A 19536-nucleotide genomic window follows, 5' to 3' on the forward strand; every position below is an offset into this window, starting at 1 on the left:
AACCCTTGATCCAACCCCACTGTGATCACCAGCCCAGGGCACAGAGTGCACAGAGTGCCCTGGGCTGGTGATCACAGTGGGGTTGGATCAAGACATGGTGGATTCTCTGTCCCTGGAGGTGTTTCAGAGGACACTCAGAGCCACATCCAGTCCCTTCTCCAGCCTCGTTGCTCTTTTCTGGACTCCCTCCAGCCCCTCAATATCCTTTTTGAACTGTGGGGCCCAGAAATATCAGTGAACAGGCTAAAAATTAGTAACTAGCAGTGACCCAGAGTGCAGACAGTCCTCAGTGGAAGACATAGCCTGCTAATATTAAAAAAAAATGATGTGGTATGAAGAGAAAAAGAAGGTTAATTGAGGCCTGTGAGGAAAATGCAAGTGTGTGTTTGATTAGAGCCTCATTTGCATCAGTGCTCCACAAACAAAGCAGCACTTCTACCTGGCTATCAGCTGCTTACCCCGTCCTGAGAACCACTTTAATCAAACCTCTTCACTTGTTACTCTTACACCTGCCAGCTGATTACATCAAGGATGTTTTAATTAGCATTTTGAGCAGCCTGCCTGGGGAACTCTCCTGGGAGCAGGGAAGGAGTTGGTGCCTCTGCAGGGCACAGGGAGCAGCCTAGGCACGGCCAGAGCCCAGTGTTGGCACCGGGAGGGCACAGCCACGTGGCACATCTGAACTGTCACCCACTGGTGGGACCACTATAGGCTAAATTTAGTGTTCTGCCATTTGTATTAATGGCCCTCTAACCATGTTGATGATCCATTGCTCTCCAAGCTCTTGAGCATCTCCAGAAACTGGCACTCACTGAGCTGACAGAGCTGCCCTGGCTCTGCTGCAGCAGCAATCAGGCCTTTCTACCTCTCTCCTTTCTTTTACTACTCTTAGAACCCTCCCTCTCATTTTTGAAAAGCAGATGGAGAATTGCACTTCCCATCCCACTGCTCCAAACTGGGCTTTGGAACTCACTGAAGGCTGTTTATTTTTAAATTCTGATCTTCACTGGCAGTCAGGGCAAAAAGGAATTCCACACCCCTGATACAATTGCACCACCACAAAACTACAAGAAAAAAACAAAACACAGATTAGCATTTTTGCTCTTTAAACCCCAGTGTGAGTCAAAATCCAGTTTCTAACTCCCTGTCTGGCCTTAGCAGAGTTTTCCCCTGCTTGTGTCCAGCTAAACCAAATCAGATACAGAATAAAGAATGTGGGCCCCGAATTCCTTGCAGGTGATGAACAGATTGAAAAGGTTCAGGTAAAAGGACTCGGAAGGAATTTTAAAAGCCAACAGATTTAAGGCAATTCTCCATGTTCCAGTGGGTTATGTAACATAATACACTGCATTTATTACATTACTCAGCTCTCCCAGCGCTGATTTGATGTGAGTTCACCCCTTCCTTTAAAGATACCCCCGTTCCATCAATAAGATATGAAAAGCTGCTTGACTCTCTTGGTGCTCAGTGAAAGATCAATGGCATCTGTCTCCATAATCACAACTTGGCATTACAGGGATGTAAACCTGGTGATCCCAATTGCAGCATTTGAGCTGGCAGGGGCCCTGCAGAAAGTCAATACCCACTTTGTACAGAGGAGGTCAAGAGTTATCCAGATCTGTCTTCCCACTTAGGACTGAGTTTCATTTCCAAACTGAATTCATGAGCTTTATTTATGTGCTTTTCTAGGAAGCAGATTCCTCCCAAGGCCTAGTGTTTCACAGATCACAGATCCCAGACTATTCAGGGTTGGGAGGGACCCCAAGGATCATCGAGTCCAACTCTTCAGTCAATGGCCCACACAGGGGATTGAACCCAGACCTTGGTGTTGTTACAACCAAGTTTTAACCACCTGAGCTGATCTCATTTCTCAGCTCTGCAACTCCCCCCATCCTGACTCACCCAATCTCCCAGGATTTCTGCCCATTTGGATGCCAAGCAGAGTGCCAGGGCTGTGTGGACACAAACTGCCTGTCAGGCTCTGCTTGGGCAAAGAGACTTTCCCCACATTTGCCAGCCTTTACAAACAGCAGTTTCTTTTTTTTTTTTTTTTTTTCAATCATGAAGATAAACACAATCTTCTCCATCAGGATTATATTGAAACTTCAAAATTCATTAAAAATTCAATGTGTTGGGTTCAGCTGCCTGTTCCTGTCACCCATCACATTCATATTCTGTTTCTATAGATACCATAGTAATTCTCTGCATTACTTCTGCTCATCCAAATACAACTGTCCAACATAACCTCAATGGAGCCATGAAAAAGGTTTTAATTAATCATATGCAAATTGTGCTTTTTCCTTTAAAAATAAGCCTCACAAGAGAGAGATTTAAAAAATGCAGTAACAATGTTTTTATTGCCCCTTAAAAATTACAGCTGTGCAAGAATAATTTAATCTTAAAGGCGTTTAATGGATATGTCTTATCTAAACAGTCTAAATGGTTGAACAGAGAAATGAGTAATTTGGAGTTACTCTCTGAGGTTGCTGAGGGTTTATTTGGCTAAATATGGAGAAGAAACAAAAACAATCTCTAATCACAAATGGGGAGAAAAGCAGACACATACAATGCATTTGATTTATGGCATAAACGACAATCAAAATTCTCTAAATCCTTTTGGATAAAGCTCAGGCTGGATTCATTTGGGTAGGGCTGGGGTGCCTCATAGAATCACAGAATCACAGAATGGATTGGGTTGGAAAAGACCTCCAAGATCATCAAGTCCAACCCTTGGGCCAACTCCAGTCCCTTTACCAGATCATGGCACTCAGTGCCACGGCCAAGCTCAGCTGAAAAACCTCCAGGGATGGGGAATCCACCCCCTCTCTGGGCAGCCCATTCCAATCCCTGAGCACTCTCTCTGCAAAGAATTTCTTTCTGATCTCCAACTTCAATTTCCCCTGGCAGAGCTTGAGCCCATCGTGCCCCCTTGTCCTATTGCTGAGTGCCTGGGAGAAGAGACCAACCCCCACCTGGCCAGAACTTCCCTTCAGGCAGTTCCAGACAGTGCTGAGGTCACCTCTGAGCCTCCTCTTCTCCAGGCTGAACACCCCCAGCTCCCTCAGCCTCTCCCCACAGCACTTGTGCTCCAGTCCCTTCTCCAGCCTCGTTGCTCTTCTCTGGACCTGCTCCAGCACCAGCACCTCACACCACCCCAGGTCCCTCTTCCTTACAGACCACAAATACTTTATAATAAAGTGCTTAAATCATGTGATTGAGGACCAGGAGCACTGGCCACGTTCCCTTGGGAATGGCAAAGCTCTCCTGGAGTCCCCTCAGTCAACAATCACCTCCCAGCAGGTTCTCCTCAGGGTGCCAGGTACAGTCCCATGGATTGTTTTATTCCCAGAACTCAAGCACAGTCACCCAGACACAAAAATTATGGAATCACAGAATCAGTTGGGTTGCAAGAGACCTCTGAGATCATCAAGTCCAACCCTTGATCCAACCCCACTGTGATCACCAGCCCAGGGCACAGAGTGCACAGAGTGCCCTGGGCTGGTGATCACAGTGGGGTTGGATCAAGATGTGGTGGATTCTCACTCAGTGCCACATCCATCAAATCATAGAATGGATTGGGTTGGAAAAGACCTCCGAGATCATCAAGTCCAACCCTTGATCCAACCCCACTGTGATCACCAGCCCATGGCACTCAGTGCCACATCCACTCTCAATCCTCCCTGGCTGTACAAAATCTACATTTTTTTTTTTAGGCAATCCCAATAAAGTCAAATGGACCTTACCATGAAAACTGATTTGACCTCAAACCACCTCAGAATCCCTGGCAGTTTATAGGCTGTCACGTAGATGGTCCTCTCAATCCACATGTTCTGCAAAGGGAACAGAAGCACCACGTTCTCAGCTGGACAGTTCTGACCTTCAGCAAAGCCTTCAAACATCATCACCAGGAAAAGGAACCCCCAGATGTCACAGAGCCAGGGGGGACTTCAACACTGTCTGCTCTTGGGCAGGATGGAGCAGCACTGATTGACATCTGATATGTGACTCAGCAGAGAAAAACTGCCCTCTTGCACTGGGGAACATCCCCTGCTTTTACTGGACTGTCATTGCTCACAGAAACACAGAGTGGGTTGGGTTGGAAGGACCTCAAAGCCCACCCAGTGCCACCCCTGCCATAGGCAGGGACACCTCCCACCAGCCCAGGCTGCTCCAAGCCCTGTCCAGCCTGGCCTGGGACACTCCCAGGGATGGGGCAGCCACAGCTTCTCTGGGCACCTGTGCCAAGGCCTGCCCACCCTCCCATCCAGAAATTCCTTCCCAAAATCCAATATAAACCAGCACATGGAATCCTGGAATGGTTTGGGTGGGAAGGAACCTCAGAGCTCATCCCATCCCACCCCGTGCCATGGGCAGGACACCTCCCACCAGCCCAGGGTGCTCCAAGCCCTGTCCAACCTGGCCTTGGACACTCCCAGGGATGGGGCAGCCACAGCTTCTCTGGGCACCTGTGCCAGGGCCTGCCCACCCTCCCAGCCAGGAATTCCTTCCCAAAATCCAATATAAACCAGCACATGGAATCCTGGAATGGTTTGGGTGGGAAGGAACCTCAGAGCTCATCCCATCCCACCCCCTGCCATGGGCAGGGACACCTCCCACCAGCCCAGGTTGCTCCAAGCCCTGTCCAGCCTGGCCTGGGACACTCCCAGGGATGGGGCAGCTACAGCTTCTCTGGGCACCTGTGCCAGGGCCTGCCCACCCTCCCAGCCAAGGAGTTCCATTGCCCATCAGATAAAACACACATCAGTAAAAAATATTAAAAAAAAAAAAAGAAAAGTATAGAATTGATTGGGTTGGAAAAGACCTCTGAGATCATCAAGTCCAACCCTTCAGTATTAGTGAAAAAAGATGCCTGACTGGAATCTTTATAGCAAGACAAGTTTTGGCAAGAGACATCCATTGTTTCAGGTGCAACAATTCCAAATCCTGTCTTGAAAGAGCTGCCTGAAACCAAAATAAATTCAGCCCTGCCCATTTAATTCCTATTGATACAAACCAGAACATGCTCAATGGGTATAACTGAACTTCTAGGAAAAAATAACCACTTCACAGCTAAAATTTCTTTTTCAACACCCAAAAGATGGTTCAGGATCTCAAGGCAGAGGGGTCTGAAGGAGCCAACCCAGAGAATGAATTTTTTTTAGTGTTTCTTACGGCGAATTCGTTGTCGGGGTTTTTCTCTCCCCTGCGGACGGGGCGCGAGTACTCGAAACGCTGCACCTCGTTCACCCTGTAGAAACTGGGAAAGGGGAGGAAAAAACCATGGAATCACAGAGTCCCAGCAGGCTTTGGGTTCCAAAGGACCTTAAAAGACCACCCAGTTCCAACCCCCAAGAGCATCATGAAAATCACACACTGTCTGTTCAGGAATTGCCACTAAACTCTGGAATTAGGAGAAGTTTATGCAGAGATTTAAAATGCTTATGGGATTCCCTTTTTCCAGGGGGTTGGATGGAATCTCTGCCAATATTCAGAACTGTCATGAAATGTCCTCCCCATTACCACTCTCCTTGACTTGGTCCAGATTCCTCACCCAACAAGGAGACAGATAAAATTGCCAAACCACCCCAAACTCACCTCAGGATCTGCTCCGACACCGGCCTGTGAAATTTGGAGGGTAAATCCAACTTTGGCTTTACAGTAAAGCACTGAATGTCTGAATTTGGAGGTTAAGAAGTAAAAAGGGAATTTAAGTCACACACAACGGGCAGCTCAACAGGAACACAAAAGGAAAAGGAGAGAAAAAACCAAATTTGTGTATTACACAGAACCCCAGAACATGCTGAGCTGGAGGGGACCCACATGGACCATCCAGTCCAACCCTCAGCCCTGCCCAGGACCATTCCCAACAGTCCCACCCTGTACCCCAGAGCATCATCCAAAACCTCCTGGAGCTCTGGCAGCCTTGGGGCTGTGCCCACTGCCCTGGGGAGCCTGGTCAGTGCCCACCACTCTCTGGGGGAAGAGCCTTTCCCTGAGATCCAACCTGACCCTGCCCTGGCACAGCTCCAGCCGTTCCCTGGGTGCTGTCCCTGCCCTGGCACAGCTCCAGCCATTCCCTGGGTGCTCTCCCTGCCCTGGCACAGCTCCAGCCGTTCCCTGGGTGCTGTCCCTGCCCTGGCACAGCTCCAGCCATTCCCTGGGTGCTGTCCCTGCCCTGGCACAGCTCCAGCCATTCCCTGGGTGCTGTCCCTGCCCTAGCACAGCTCCAGCCATTCCCTGGGTGCTGTCCCTGCCCTGGCACAGCTCCAGCCCTTCCCTGGGTGCTGTCCCTGCCCTGGCACAGCTCCAGCCATTCCCTGGGTGCTGTCCCTGCCCTGGCACAGCTCCAGCCATTCCCTGGGGGCTGTCCCTGTCACACAGAGCAGAGCTCAGTGCCTGCCCCTCCTCTGTCCCTGCCAAAGAACTTGTCCCTGCACTGAGGTGTCCCCTCAGTCTCCTCCTCTCCAGTTGGACACACCAAGTGCCCTCAGTGCCCTCACACACTTCCCCTCCAGACCCTTCCCCATCTCTGTGTCCCTCCTTTGGACACTCTCCAATGGCTCAATCTCTCCCTTCCATTGTGTCCCCCCAAACTGCCCCCCCATTGCAGGTGGGGCTGCCCCAGAGCAGAGCAGGGTGGGACAATCCCCTCCCTTGGCCATGCTGGGCCTGATGCCCCCCAGGACAGGGATGTCCCTCCCGGCTCCAGGGCATTGCTGCCTTGTGGCCAACTGGCCACCCACCAGGACCCCCCAGGTGACCCTTGAGGGCAAAGGGCCCCTTCCTTTGCAAGTCAAGGATACACTGGCCAGAGGAGAGTTTGATGTCATCTCCAGGTGGTGATGTGGTCTTCATCTTCTCGGCGTTGGGGAACTGCGTGAGCAGCCGCGCCTCGAAGTCCTCGCGCCGCTCGTACTCCTTGCCCCGGTAGATGAACACCTTGTTCTGCAAGGAATGAACACACCCTGATAGCAAAAATGCTTCCAAATAAAAAACTGCTGAGAAGCTTTTTTGTCCTTTTAGCAGCAAAGGTATTTATTGACAACCTCGGAGGCAGAGCCAGGTTGTACTGGGCAAAGCTTGCCTGCCTTGTTTGTATAAAATGAGCCATTTATAGTCCTAAGTTCATAGTTAACACCTTCTAATTTTCATATTAATGACTCTGCAAAATCTTGGGTGGAGTTTTCCTTTTGGTTTGAAATTTGGGTTGTGATCTCCTGACTTCATCCCTCGGGTGGCCTCAAAGTGTCTTCATCACTGTTGGACTTCTGCCTTTTCTTTGTTCCGTGCCATGACCTGTCACACTTGTAAAATCTTGGCTTTAACTCCACAAGACCTTGGATCTTTACAACTTGATCCTATTGAAGGGTTTGCTTACTTTAATTTATGACTTCTAACCCATGGCACACTGGTCTCTATAATTGTTGGCCAGTCTGTACCAGAACAAAGCGACTCCAGCACTTCATGCTGTTCATGGGTTAAGGGGCCTGGCCATGCAAACAACATTTTGCAAAGCACAATTAGCAATTTCACAGAACTAGGTTATTTTTTTAGTCTCTCTTTCACACCCAACCCTGTTAAACCCCTCAGCAAAATCCCACATCCCACAGGTGGGGACTCCAATGCTGTAAAGTGAGGAATTCCCACTGCCCACACCACGGTACAATCAGGAGTTACAAATATTTGATGCCAACTCAATAAAGCCCAGGTGGGTTTTTTCCTCCATTTCAATGCTGAGATCATTAAGCTCACACTTTCCTATAGATAAATTTATAACCCACTCTGGAATCAACTAAAATGTAATTTCAAGGACCTGTCACATTGGTGGCCATGGAAAATGCACTAAGACAAGTTGTGTCTTCCAAATCTAAGATTTCCCCCTCTAAGTCTTCTCCTCCAACTTCCACAGTTAATGGTGGAATGGATCTAAACAAACAGAATAAAGGCTTTTATACATAAAAAAAATGATTAAAAGATACTGAGGTGAGCAAGCAAGAGCAGCAGAGAAAAAAACAAACATAAAATGATGCCACTTTGAGGAGGAATAACCAGAAATACTGATTTTTTTTAGAAAGACTGATACAGACTTCACATTTGTGTATTAGATTTTTTACCTTTGTGAGGTTGTCTGCACACGGCAGAACTTGAAAATTGGGTATATTGCATTGGGTTTTTTCTATAAAAATAAAGCAAATGAAGATATCTCTTACCCAGCCCATTTATGCCCCGATTTAATTGAATTCCAAAGGAAAACGCGAAAAGGCCACGCAGATTTTTAACTGATCAAACACATTAAAGGAAGTTTGGATAAAATTTGCACCCGAATATGCTTAACCTCATTATTCAGGAGCACTTGGTGAAAAAATTATCCAGCACTTACTCAAAAGGGGTGTTGTGACTAGAGGAGGAACGTGGAATAGTTTCCGTGTGCCCAGTCGGGTTTCATTCTGCAGTGGTGCCTTTGGAAAGGCTCAGGAGATGAAAGGACACTCTCAAATTGGGAAAAAATGGGAAGAACAGATGCCTGAGAAGCCTCTGTATAAGTGTAATTCAGGTATACACTCTTGTAATTCACAGGGAGTGTTGGGATGGAAGGAGAAGCTTGAATTGAATTAAGAACAGATGCCTGAGAAGCCTCTGTATAAGTGTAATTCAGGTATATGCTCTTGTAATTCACAGGGAGTGTTGGGATGGAAGGAGAAGCTGGAATTGAGGATTTTCTCCCTCAGCAAGGCACTTAATAGGTTGTTTTCAGAGGTTTTATTGCTCATTTACTACAAGCTGACCAATCGACAAGTGTTTTCCTGCACTTCCAAAAGCCCCAGTGGGTTGGGAAGGGAAGGAGCAGTTTGATATTAATATATCAGATTAACTCTGTCCTGCCTCATCCCCCTTTGGCTGTTAAAACACCATTTAATGGAAGGTTGGGCTTTGTTCTTCTGCCACAGGGCACGGATAAAAGCTGAGATTTGGGGAAGAAATTCCCACCTGTGAGGGTGGAGAGACCCTGGCACGAGGTGACAGAATAACTACTGGGTGATTCACCAACTGCCAGGGAATCTTGGCACTGATGAAATTCAGACATGGTCAATCCCCACTCCTTTTTAGCCACTAATTCAACCCATAAAAATCCTGATATTAGTGGGGAAAAACCCCTAAAATGTCAGTAGAATTCCCTTGCTGGAATCAACCAGTGCTTTGAATTGACCCATGGCACAGGCAAAGCAAGGATCAAAGACTGGAATTAAAATATCACACCTCTGATAATCAACTTCCTTTTGGTGACCGTGCTGGAAAGGACATTCCCTTTAAACCAGAATCACACCCAAAAGGCTTCTCTACCATCATAATTTATAAATATGTAATTAGATATAACCCATCAGGCAGAAATGTCACCATTTCAGATGGTGCTGGTTCTGCCCCTGAGTGAGGGATCTTCATCTCTAGAGATACCTCAAAGAAACAGAAAGCATTGGAGAAGTTTGAAGCAAAAGTTTCTCTACCAAAATACAACTAGTCCATATTAGAAACTGGAAAAGAAAATCAGTGTTTGTTTTACACACCTAAAAACAAGTATCAGTGTTAGATTTCTCCACAACCATGAGAAGTGCCCAGAGCAAGAAGCTCTGGGGCAAAAGGTGGACACTTACCCTGATGAATGTTGGGAAGCCCTGGCCATAGTATCCAACAGCAAAGTAGTCTGGTTTTGGTCTTATCACCTTCACAATGTTTTCATAGAACTGGGCCTGCTTCCTCTGCAAGGTAAACAGGAGGAGTTTTAATGGCCTGAACCTCAAGGAGATTCCTTTGATTCAGATCTAGATCTGGTTCATGTGCATCTCTGAACTGAAGATGTACATTCCATTCCCCTCTTTTTCCTCACCATTCCATCAGGTACGTGGGAGTGTTTTGAAATACCAGACTCTGTAGTCATTATTTTTATACTCATCTTGGTGAACCCCACTGTTCCTTGCCCAATATCTCAAGTTTGATGAGCCTCATCTTGGAGAACCTCATCACTTCATAACCAATATCTCAATTTTGACGAACCTCACCTTGGTGAGCCTCATAGTTCCTTATCCAGTATCTCAGTTTTGGTGAACCTCATAGTTCCTTGTCCAGAATCTCAATTTTGGTGAACATCATCTTGGTGAACAAGACTCTTCCATATCCAATAGGTCAGTTTTGATGAACCTCATCATTGAGAACCTCATCATTCCATAGCCAATACCTCAAATTTGATGAGCATCATCTTGGTGAACCCCACAGTTCCTTATCCAATAGCTCAACTTTGATGAACCTCATCTTGGAGAACCTCATTATTCCATAGCCAATATCTCAAGTTTGATGAGCCTCATCTTGGAGAACCTCATAATTTCATAACCAATATCTCAATTTTGACAAACCTCACCTTGGTGAACCTCATAGTTCCTTATCCAGTATCTCAATTTTGGTGAACATCATCTTGGTGAATGAGACTCTTCCATATCCAGTAGGTCAATTTTGATGAACCTCATCTTGGAGAACCTCATCATTCTATAACCAATATCTCAATTTTGATGAACCTCACCTTGGTGAGCCTCATAGTTCTTTATCCAGTATCTCAATTTTGGTGAACCTCACCTTGGTGAATCTCATAGTTCCTTATCCAATAGCTCAACTTTGACGAACCTCATCTTGGAGAACCTCATAATTTCATAACCAATATCTCAACTTTGATGAACCTCATCTTGGTGACCCTGACTCTTCCATATCCAATAGGTCAGTTTTGATGAACCTCATCATTGAGAACCTCATCATTCCATAGCCAATACCTCAAATTTGATGAGCATCATCTTGGTGAACCCCACAGTTCCTTATCCAATAGCTCAACTTTGATGAACCTCATCTTGGTGAACCTCATTATTCCATAACCAGTGTCTCCATTTTGGTGAACCTCATCTTGGTGACCCTGACTCTTCCATATCCAATAGGTCAATTTTGATGAACCTCATCATTGAGAACCTCATCATTCCATAGCCAATATCTCAATTTTGATGGACCTCATCATTGAGAACCTCATCATTCCATAACCAGTATCTCAAGTTTGATGAGCCTCATCTTGGAGAACCTCATAATTTCATAACCAATATCTCAATTTTGACGAACCTCACCTTGGTGAGCCTCATAGTTCCTTGTCCAGAATCTCAATTTTGGTGAACCTCACCTTGGTGAATCTCATAGTTCCTTATCCAATAGCTCAACTTTGATGAACCTCATCTTGGTGAACCTCATCATTCCATAGCCAATACCTCAATTTTGATGAACATCATCTTGGTGACCCTGACTCTTCCATATCCAATAGGTCAATTTTGATGAACCTCATCTCGGAGAGCCTCATCATTCCATAGCCAATATCTCAATTTTGATGAGCATCAGCTTGGTGAACCCCACAGTTCCTTATCCAATAGCTCAACTTTGAGAAACCTCATCTTGGTGAACCTGACTCTTCCATATCCAATAGGTCAATTTTGATGAACCTCATCATTCCTTAGCCAATACCTCAATTTTGATGAACCTCATCTTGGTGAACCCCATCATTCCATAACCAGTATCTCAGTTTTGGTGAACCTCATCATTGAGAACCTCATCATTCCATAGCCAATACCCCAATTTTGATGGACCTCACCTTGGTCAATCTCATTATTCCATAACCAGTATCTCAGTTTTGATGAACCTCATCATTCCATAGCCAATATCTCAATTTTGATGAAACTCATCATTGAGAACCCCATCATTCCATAACCAGTATCTCAGTTTTGGTGAACCTCATGGTTGAGAACCTCATCATTCCTTAGCCAATACCCCAATTTTGATGGACCTCACCTTGGTCAATCTCATTATTCCATAACCAGTATCTCAATTTTGGTGAACCTCATCGTTGAGAACCTCATCATTCCTTAGCCAATACCCCAATTTTGATGGACCTCACCTTGGGGAGCCTCCCTGCTCCATATCCAATATTTCACTTGCAATGAAACCCAAGAACTTGCAAGGCAAGCCCAATTCCCAGAACACTGGGATGATGCCACACCCCAAAACCAGCTCATCGTGATGGTGCTGACTTGGCAACTGGGGGCTGTTACATCTCATTACATTTTCCTGCTCCATATTTCCAACTCTTCATTTGCATATGGAGGGCAGCCAGTTGAGAACTGCAGGAAGATGTGAATCCTGGGACAACCACACACGTGTCAGACACCATCTGTTTGGGACACCCTGAACATCTTCAGCTCAAGTGATGGAACAATAACAAATGAGCAGCTTCACAAGATCTGTTCATTAACTTCTTTTTAGTCTATTATTCCTGTAAAGAGAATGACTCCTGACTGGGGGGAGGTTTGTTGCTGCTCCCACACGACAGATAACAGTAAATGGCAAGGAGATTTCTCTGGATTTCTCAGCTCATCTGTAGCCAAACTATTCTGTCATTTGTGAATTGTCTTAAGAGTCTAATATTTAATAGTGCTGAAATAAAAGAGATGAGAGGGAGAACAGAAAGGACAAAAAACTTCTAAATTTTATTGTGGGGAGGGAAGAAAAAAAAAAGAGCCATTCAGCAGCAGAAAAGCTGATGGGGTTTGAGAGACCTGACTCATGCAGGTTGATCTCTGCATCATGAGGGGGGAATGCCCAAAGCACAGCAGCACTAATTGCTCTGACATCTCTCTCAATTTCTCCAGGCTGATAAATAAAGGGCAGATAAACTCAGTTGTCTGGAGTGAGGGCTGGAAGTTCTGGATCTCCCCTCTTGTAAGAGGGAGAAACTCCATCTCCATACCTGGTTTAAACATGGCCTGGAATTGTATCAGTTAAAGTAAACAATGATTTATTTACACAACTTGGCATTCTGCCCCATCCCTGGGAGTGTCCCAGGCCAGGTTGGACAGGGCTTGGAGCACCCTGGCCTGGTGGGAGGTGTCCTGTCCATGGCAGGGGGTGGGATGGGATGAGCTCTGAGGTTCCTTCCCACCCAAACCATTCCAGGATTCCATGTGCTGGTTTATATCGGATTTTGGGAAGGAATTGCTGGCTGGGAGGGTGGGCAGGCCCTGGCACAGGTGCCCAGAGAAGCTGTGGCTGCCCCATCCCTGGGAGTGTCCCAGGCCAGGCTGGACAGGGCTTGGAGCACCCTGGGCTGGTGGGAGGTGTCCCTGCCCATGGCAGGGGTGGGATGGGATGATCTTTAAGGTCCCTTCCAACCCAACCCATTCTATCACTCTGTGATCGCTGCCCATCAGCTACAATGAATAAAGTGCTAATTCCAACTTCTCCCCCAACATGGATACAGCAGGATAATTAAAGAGTAGCTGCCTCTGTGACAAACCTGTTCATGTTCCCACGTACAACATAAAGATGATGAAAAATTAAAACTGAGGGGACTCAGAGAGCAGCAACCCCCTGGGGAATAATCATATCTGACACATGACAATCATTTCCAGATGAGGGACAATCTCTACCAAGTTCTTTTTATATTCAAACAAAAAAATATTCTCTATTGAGCACAGCCCTGGGGCAACAGAGCAGGACAGGGAATAACAGATTTGGGGGTGGTGGGGATGGAGATGATTCTGGGAAAATGCCTCTGAGTCATCCTGGTGCCAGCAGAGAAAGAGGGTACAGTGGCACCTGGGCTGGGCTTGGCTGGGGTGGAGGGAATTCGGAGCCGGGGCTGGGAACGCGCGGCCGGGGCTGGGAACGCGCCGCCGGGGCTGGGAACGCGCCGCCGGGGCTGGGAACGCGCGGCCGGGGCTGGGAACGCGCCGCCGGGGCTGGGAACGCGCCGCCGGGGCTGGGAACGCGCCGCCGGGGCTGGGAACGCGCCGCCGGGGCTGGGAACGCGCCGCCGGGGCTGGGAACGCGCCGCCGGGGCTGGGAACGCGCCGCCGGGGCTGGGAACGCGCCGCCGGGGCTGGGAACGCGCCGCCGGGGCTGGGAACTCGGAGCCGGGGCTGGGAACTCGGAGCCGGGGCTGGGAACGCGCCGCCGGGGCTGGGAACGCGCCGCCGGGGCTGGGAACTCGGGGCCGGGGCTGGGAACTCGGGGCCGGGGCTGGGAACTCGGGGCCGGGGCTGGGAACTCGGAGCCGGGGCTGGGAACGCGCCGCCGGGGCTGGGAACGCGCCGCCGGGGCTGGGAACGCGCCGCCGGGGCTGGGAACAGGGAGACACCACAGGGATGTTCCTGTGATGTCTCAGTGGGGCTCAGACACAGCCAAGGCTTTCCTGCTCCTCACCCCACCAGGCTGCACAAGGAGCTGGGATGGGGCACAGCCAGGACAGGTGACCCCAGGGACATCCCTGACCATGTGGATCATGCTCAGCACATGGAGCTGTGGGAAGCGGAAGGAACAGGGGGATGTTTGGAGTGATGGTGTTGGTCTTCCCAAGTCACAGCTGGATGAGATGGAGCCCTGTTTTCCTGAGCATGGATGGATGTCCTGCTCATGAGAAGTGGGGAATAAACTCCCTGTTTTCCCTATTAAACTGTCTTTATTCAATCCATTTGATTATTTATTACTCTCACTTTCTGATTCTCAACCCCCATCCCACCAGGAGTGAGTGAGCTGGGGCTGAGCTGCTGGTTGAGCTTCAACCATGCCCAGAGCAGAGGAATGTCCAGCTCAGGAATAAAGGGAGAGACAAACAATTCCAAGGAATTAAGGAAAAGGTACTCTGAGTGCAAAGGTAAAACCTGGAAGTTGGGAATTTTCAGAAACCAACTGGAATCACATCCTGACTCCCCTGGAAATGGTTGGGACAGGACAGCTGCCATTTATCTCCTTGGAGGAGGACAGGGAAAAAATGGTGCAGGCATTAAGAGTGGGTAACACGAGGGCAAAAATAACTGACTCTAGACATGAATGCTTGGGATTATTCATACCTAAAAAAAGAAATGTGAATATGGAAAGACACTTGAGAGAGAATGGGGATTTTTTTCATGCTCCCATTTATATTTAAATTCCAAATTTCCTTTTATATCCCAAATAAATCAGCTTAACATCACTGAAATGTTTTTCTTTCAGCTAAAAAAATATAAATTCAATCTTTTTCAGGCACTCCAGTGGTAGCCAGTTAATCAACATTGGTCCAACAAAGGCAAAACTGGCATCTATTTCTGTGTTTTACTGTCAGAACCATAGGATTTTTGATATAATTTAAAAAGCTTGGAAATTTAACTCTGAACAAATTATTGCAGTGTCTGTGTCATTAAAAAAAAACAACCTACCAGCAGTTCACTGAGTTGTTCATAATCAAACATTTCATTTTCATACTGTTCTGCAAGTTCTTTACCCAAGGCAATGGCCTCTTCCCACATCTGTTAGGGAAAAAATCACACAACAACAACAAAGAAGCTGAATTACATACCTTGGTTAAACAACAACAGTAGAACAAAGCAAGTCTGAATAAAGCACAGCAAAATGCACCAAAATGGCTGAGAGCACTGGGGGTGTATGGGCAGTGCCACAGGGCAGGGGCAGGGCTGGCTGTGGCTGTGCCAACACCAGCAGGGAATCAGGGAATGGTTTGCCTTGGAAAAGGTCTTGGAGAACCTGAAGCTCAACCATCCCCAGCGTTGCCAAGGTCATCCCTGACCATGTCCCCAAGTGCCACATCCACAGGGCTGTGAAATCCCCGCAGGGATGGGCACTCCACCCCTGCCCTGGGCAGCTGTGCCAGGGCTGGACAGCCCTTTCCAGGAAGGGATTTTCTCCAATATCCAACCTGAACTTCCCCTGGTGCCACCTGGGGCTGTTCCCTCTCCTCCTGTCCCTGTTCCCTGGGGCACAGCCTGACCCCCACCCCAGCTCCCCCTCCTGGCAGGGATTGCAGAGCCAGAAGGTGCCCCCTGAGCCTCCTTTTCTCCAGGCTGAGCCCCCCCAGCTCCCTCAGCCCCTCCTGCTGCTCCAGCCCCTCCCCAGCCCCATTCCCTCCTCTCCAGCCCCTTCCCAGCCCTATTCCCTCCCCTCCAGCCCCTTCCCAGGCCTATTCCCTCCCCTCCAGCCCCTTCCCAGCCCCATTCCCTCCTCTCCAGCCCCATTCCCAGCCCCATTCCCTCCTCTCCAGCCCCATTCCCAGCCCCATTCCCAGCCCCATTCCCTTCTCTCCAGCCCCATTCCCAGCCCCATTCCCAGCCCCATTCCCAGCCCCATTCCCAGCCCCATTCCCAGCCCCATTCCCTCCTCTCCAGCCCCATTCCCAGCCCCATTCCCAGCCCCATTCCCTTCTCTCCAGCCCCATTCCCAGCCCCATTCCCTTCTCTCCAGCCCCTTCCCAGCCCTATTCCCTCCTCTCTGTTCCCTCCCCGTCTCTCCTGTCCCAGGACTGTCCCCAGGATTGGAGATGTGACCTCAGCTGTGCCAGCACAGGGACAGTCCCTGTTCTGGGGCTGTGACACACCATGGCTGGCACAGCCCAGGTGCTTTTGACCTCCTGCCCACCTGGGCACACCTGGGCTTGTGCCCACCACTGTCACCAGCACCTTTTCCCCTGGGCATCTTTCCAGCCCTGGTGCCCCAGCCCAGAGTGCTGTGTGGGGCTGTGGTACCCAAGGGCAGGACCCGGCTCTTGGCCTTACTGAGCCTCCTGCCATCACACTCAGCCCAGGGATCTACCCTGGCCAGGTGCCCCTGCAGGGCCTTCCTGCCCTCCAGGGACCCTCAACACTCCCACCCATCCTGGTGTCACCTGGGAACAGATGGAGAGTGCACTGATCCCCTGGTCCAGCTCCCTCAGCCCTTCCCTCAGCCACCCCCCAGGGGCCCCTGATCACAGAGGGACACCAGGTTGGTCAGGAGGACCTGCCTTTCCCAACCCCAACCTCTCTGCACCTGCCCCCTGGTTGTCCTGCACGTGGCATGTGATGGCCCTCAAGGAGATCTGCACGACCTTCCCTGGCAGGGGATGCAAATGCACCTGATGCAAATCAAGCCAAATCATCAACCTGCTTCAGGAATAAAACAATTCCTGCCAGCCCAAGCAGACACCCAGCAATGTGTACACAGCCTGGCCACAAAGAAACCCTCAGGACTCTGGATAAATGCTGCTGATTGATTATGCTTCATGATCACCCCCCTCTCCCTCTAATATCTATAATCTATATTAGACAGGACAGGCAATTTGCAGATATTGCTTTGAACAAATACTCATTACATTTCCATTGGTTCTCCTTCCTCTCGTTCTTCAACCATGAAATTCAGCAGCCATCTCAACTGACCCAAAGAAATTTAACAATATCCTTCAGCTCTTCAGAAGGCAACAATCTTAATGAGGAGCAGCAAGAACGGTTTGAAATGTGCATTTTTCATTTTTTTTTCCCCTACTGTAAAGAGAAAGAACCACTCAAATCCAAAAATATGCTTAAATTAGCACACCAGGCTATCTAAGATCATACTTGATGATCTGCCTCTGCTGCTGAAATTTGGTTGGCATTGCTGACCTCACTTTATTAAAAAAAATGAGATTCAGAATGAGTTATAAATCCATTTAGATTGCATTAGCCTTCATCTTAAATTTAAATCCTCTGTCCACACCACCTAATTCTCCTCTCAGCACCAGCCCCACTTGGTCCTTGCCCTGGTGAAACACCAGGATGGAGCAGCAGCAAAGAGGAGTTGGATGAGGGAGGGCTGAGGGAAAAGGCTGAACACTCAAATTCCCATCACACCCCAGAAACATCCACCTTTGGGAATGAGGAGTTGGAGATGAACCACCACAACTTCCCAAGGTGGTAAAAGGGGAGAGAGAAGAGGAATGGTGTGAAACCTTCAGGCACAAACCTGATTCCTCCTTCCACCCCACACAGACCCCCCAGTCCCATCCAATTCAAAGCACTGTGTCAATATTTTACACCCCAAAAACCAAGAGCCCCCCACAACACACAAATTAAATCCCACCCTCTGAAGCCTAAAATCACTGTCAGTTAAACTGAACCCTGAGATCAGCTCAGCTGGTTAAAACTTGGTTGTAACAACACCAAGGTCATGGGTTCAATCCCCTGTGTGGGCCATTGACTGAAGAGTTGGACTGAATGATCCTGGTGGGTCCCTCCCAACCCAGAATGGTCTGGGATTCTGTGAACTGTATTTGTCTTTTATCTGCAGGTGGAAATTGCATTTCTCAGTGAATCAGGAAAACTTGGAAAAAAGACTTTGAGGAAAATTCCTGGTTTTAGATGCTGATTTGACAAATAAAAGATGAAGGGTTCACATGGCTGGCAGTGATGAGACTGTTGCCAGCACTGGCTGAGGAGTCAGGCAGGGCACTGCCACCTGATGGAGTGGCACAAACTTCTGACTGGCACCTTGAATCTCCCTTTTCTTCCCTAAGAACTGGCACTTTGGAGCTGAGTCAGGCTGAAACCTCAGCAGGTCTTCAGGTGTGACAAGCCAATGCCACAAGAGCAGGATGTGGCTCTGGTCACACAGGTCTCTGGTCTCTTTAGTGCCATGATCTGGTGACCACAGTGGGGTTGGATCAAGGGTTGGACTTGATGATCTCAGAGGTCTCTTCCAACCCAACTGATTCTGTGACTCTATCCCTGCTCCTCCCTGGAAACAAGGAGCCAATTTACAAGTGGAGGGCACCCATCCCACAAAGGAAAGGGTGAACTAAGGGATTGTCCTGTCCAAGTGAGAGGGAAGGGCTGGAAAGCAGCAGCCTGGAGCTGCTGATGCTGCAGGAGATGAGGAGCTGCTGATGCTGCAGGAGATGAGGAGCTGCACAAGATAAAACAGTTATGGGACATCACAGGGAGAAAGGACAGAGATTTGTGCTCAGAGACAAATCATGGTCTGGGAATTACACTGAGAAAGGAAACAGGAGCCTTTGAGTCCCCCAGGAAAGAAATGGGCACAAGTTTGGGCAACCAGAGGCTGAGTGGTGACCTAATTGAAGGCCCAACAGCAATGGACACTCACGAGGAGAGAACCTGCCAGCACATCAACCTTCAGTGACGTTCCACCCCTCCTCTGGATTTTTCCTGTCTCTACAACAAGGTTCAGAATGTTATTTCTGCAGGGAAGAGGCCTGGAATGAGCACGAGCTCCCTCATGCTTGTGAAGTGCCTTGAAGGTGAAAAACGCATCCGAAGGACTAATTACAATCAGGGTAATGAGGGCCCACGTCTGCAGGAAATTACCAGGCAGGCTGCGAGCTCCGCAACGCAAATGGAAGGAGCTGCATGTTTTTATCCACATTATGGATCTAATCTGGCATGATGATACAGAGCATATTTTTATTTCTAAACAAAAATTAGCATGGATTTAATAGCAAAGTGGCAGTGGCAGAGAAAGGAGCACATTTTCACATAGAGAGTTGAGTCAATTCTGACTCTGACGAGCAACACTCCACCAAATGACAGAAACTCAACTAATATTCAGCTCTTTGGTAAGTCAGCAAGTGAAACCTTTCAAAAATCACTTCACTATTCCCTATTTTGACTGCCATTCTGTTTGGAATTCAGGCATCCTTAACTCTGCAACACTTTCATTTCAAAG

General features: G+C 48.3%; 1 protein-coding gene across 2 annotated transcripts in view; it reads right to left on the reverse strand.

The window, feature by feature from the left end:
* DOCK1 (dedicator of cytokinesis 1) overlaps positions 1-19536 on the reverse strand; it is a 359613-nt gene that overhangs the window by 48609 nt on the left and 291468 nt on the right. For both annotated transcript variants that reach the window (XM_071564200.1, XM_071564199.1), the window contains exons 39-44: positions 15267-15356; positions 9651-9755; positions 6804-6945; positions 5596-5674; positions 5173-5257; positions 3744-3830 (exon numbers count right to left, since the gene is read on the reverse strand). In XM_071564200.1, the coding sequence (XP_071420301.1) occupies positions 3744-3830; positions 5173-5257; positions 5596-5674; positions 6804-6945; positions 9651-9755; positions 15267-15356 (588 nt within the window). The remainder of the gene's footprint in view (positions 1-3743; positions 3831-5172; positions 5258-5595; positions 5675-6803; positions 6946-9650; positions 9756-15266; positions 15357-19536) is intronic.

This window comes from Pithys albifrons, chromosome 9 (genome assembly GCF_047495875.1).
Source record: "Pithys albifrons albifrons isolate INPA30051 chromosome 9, PitAlb_v1, whole genome shotgun sequence".
Classification (NCBI taxonomy): Eukaryota; Metazoa; Chordata; class Aves; order Passeriformes; family Thamnophilidae; genus Pithys; species Pithys albifrons.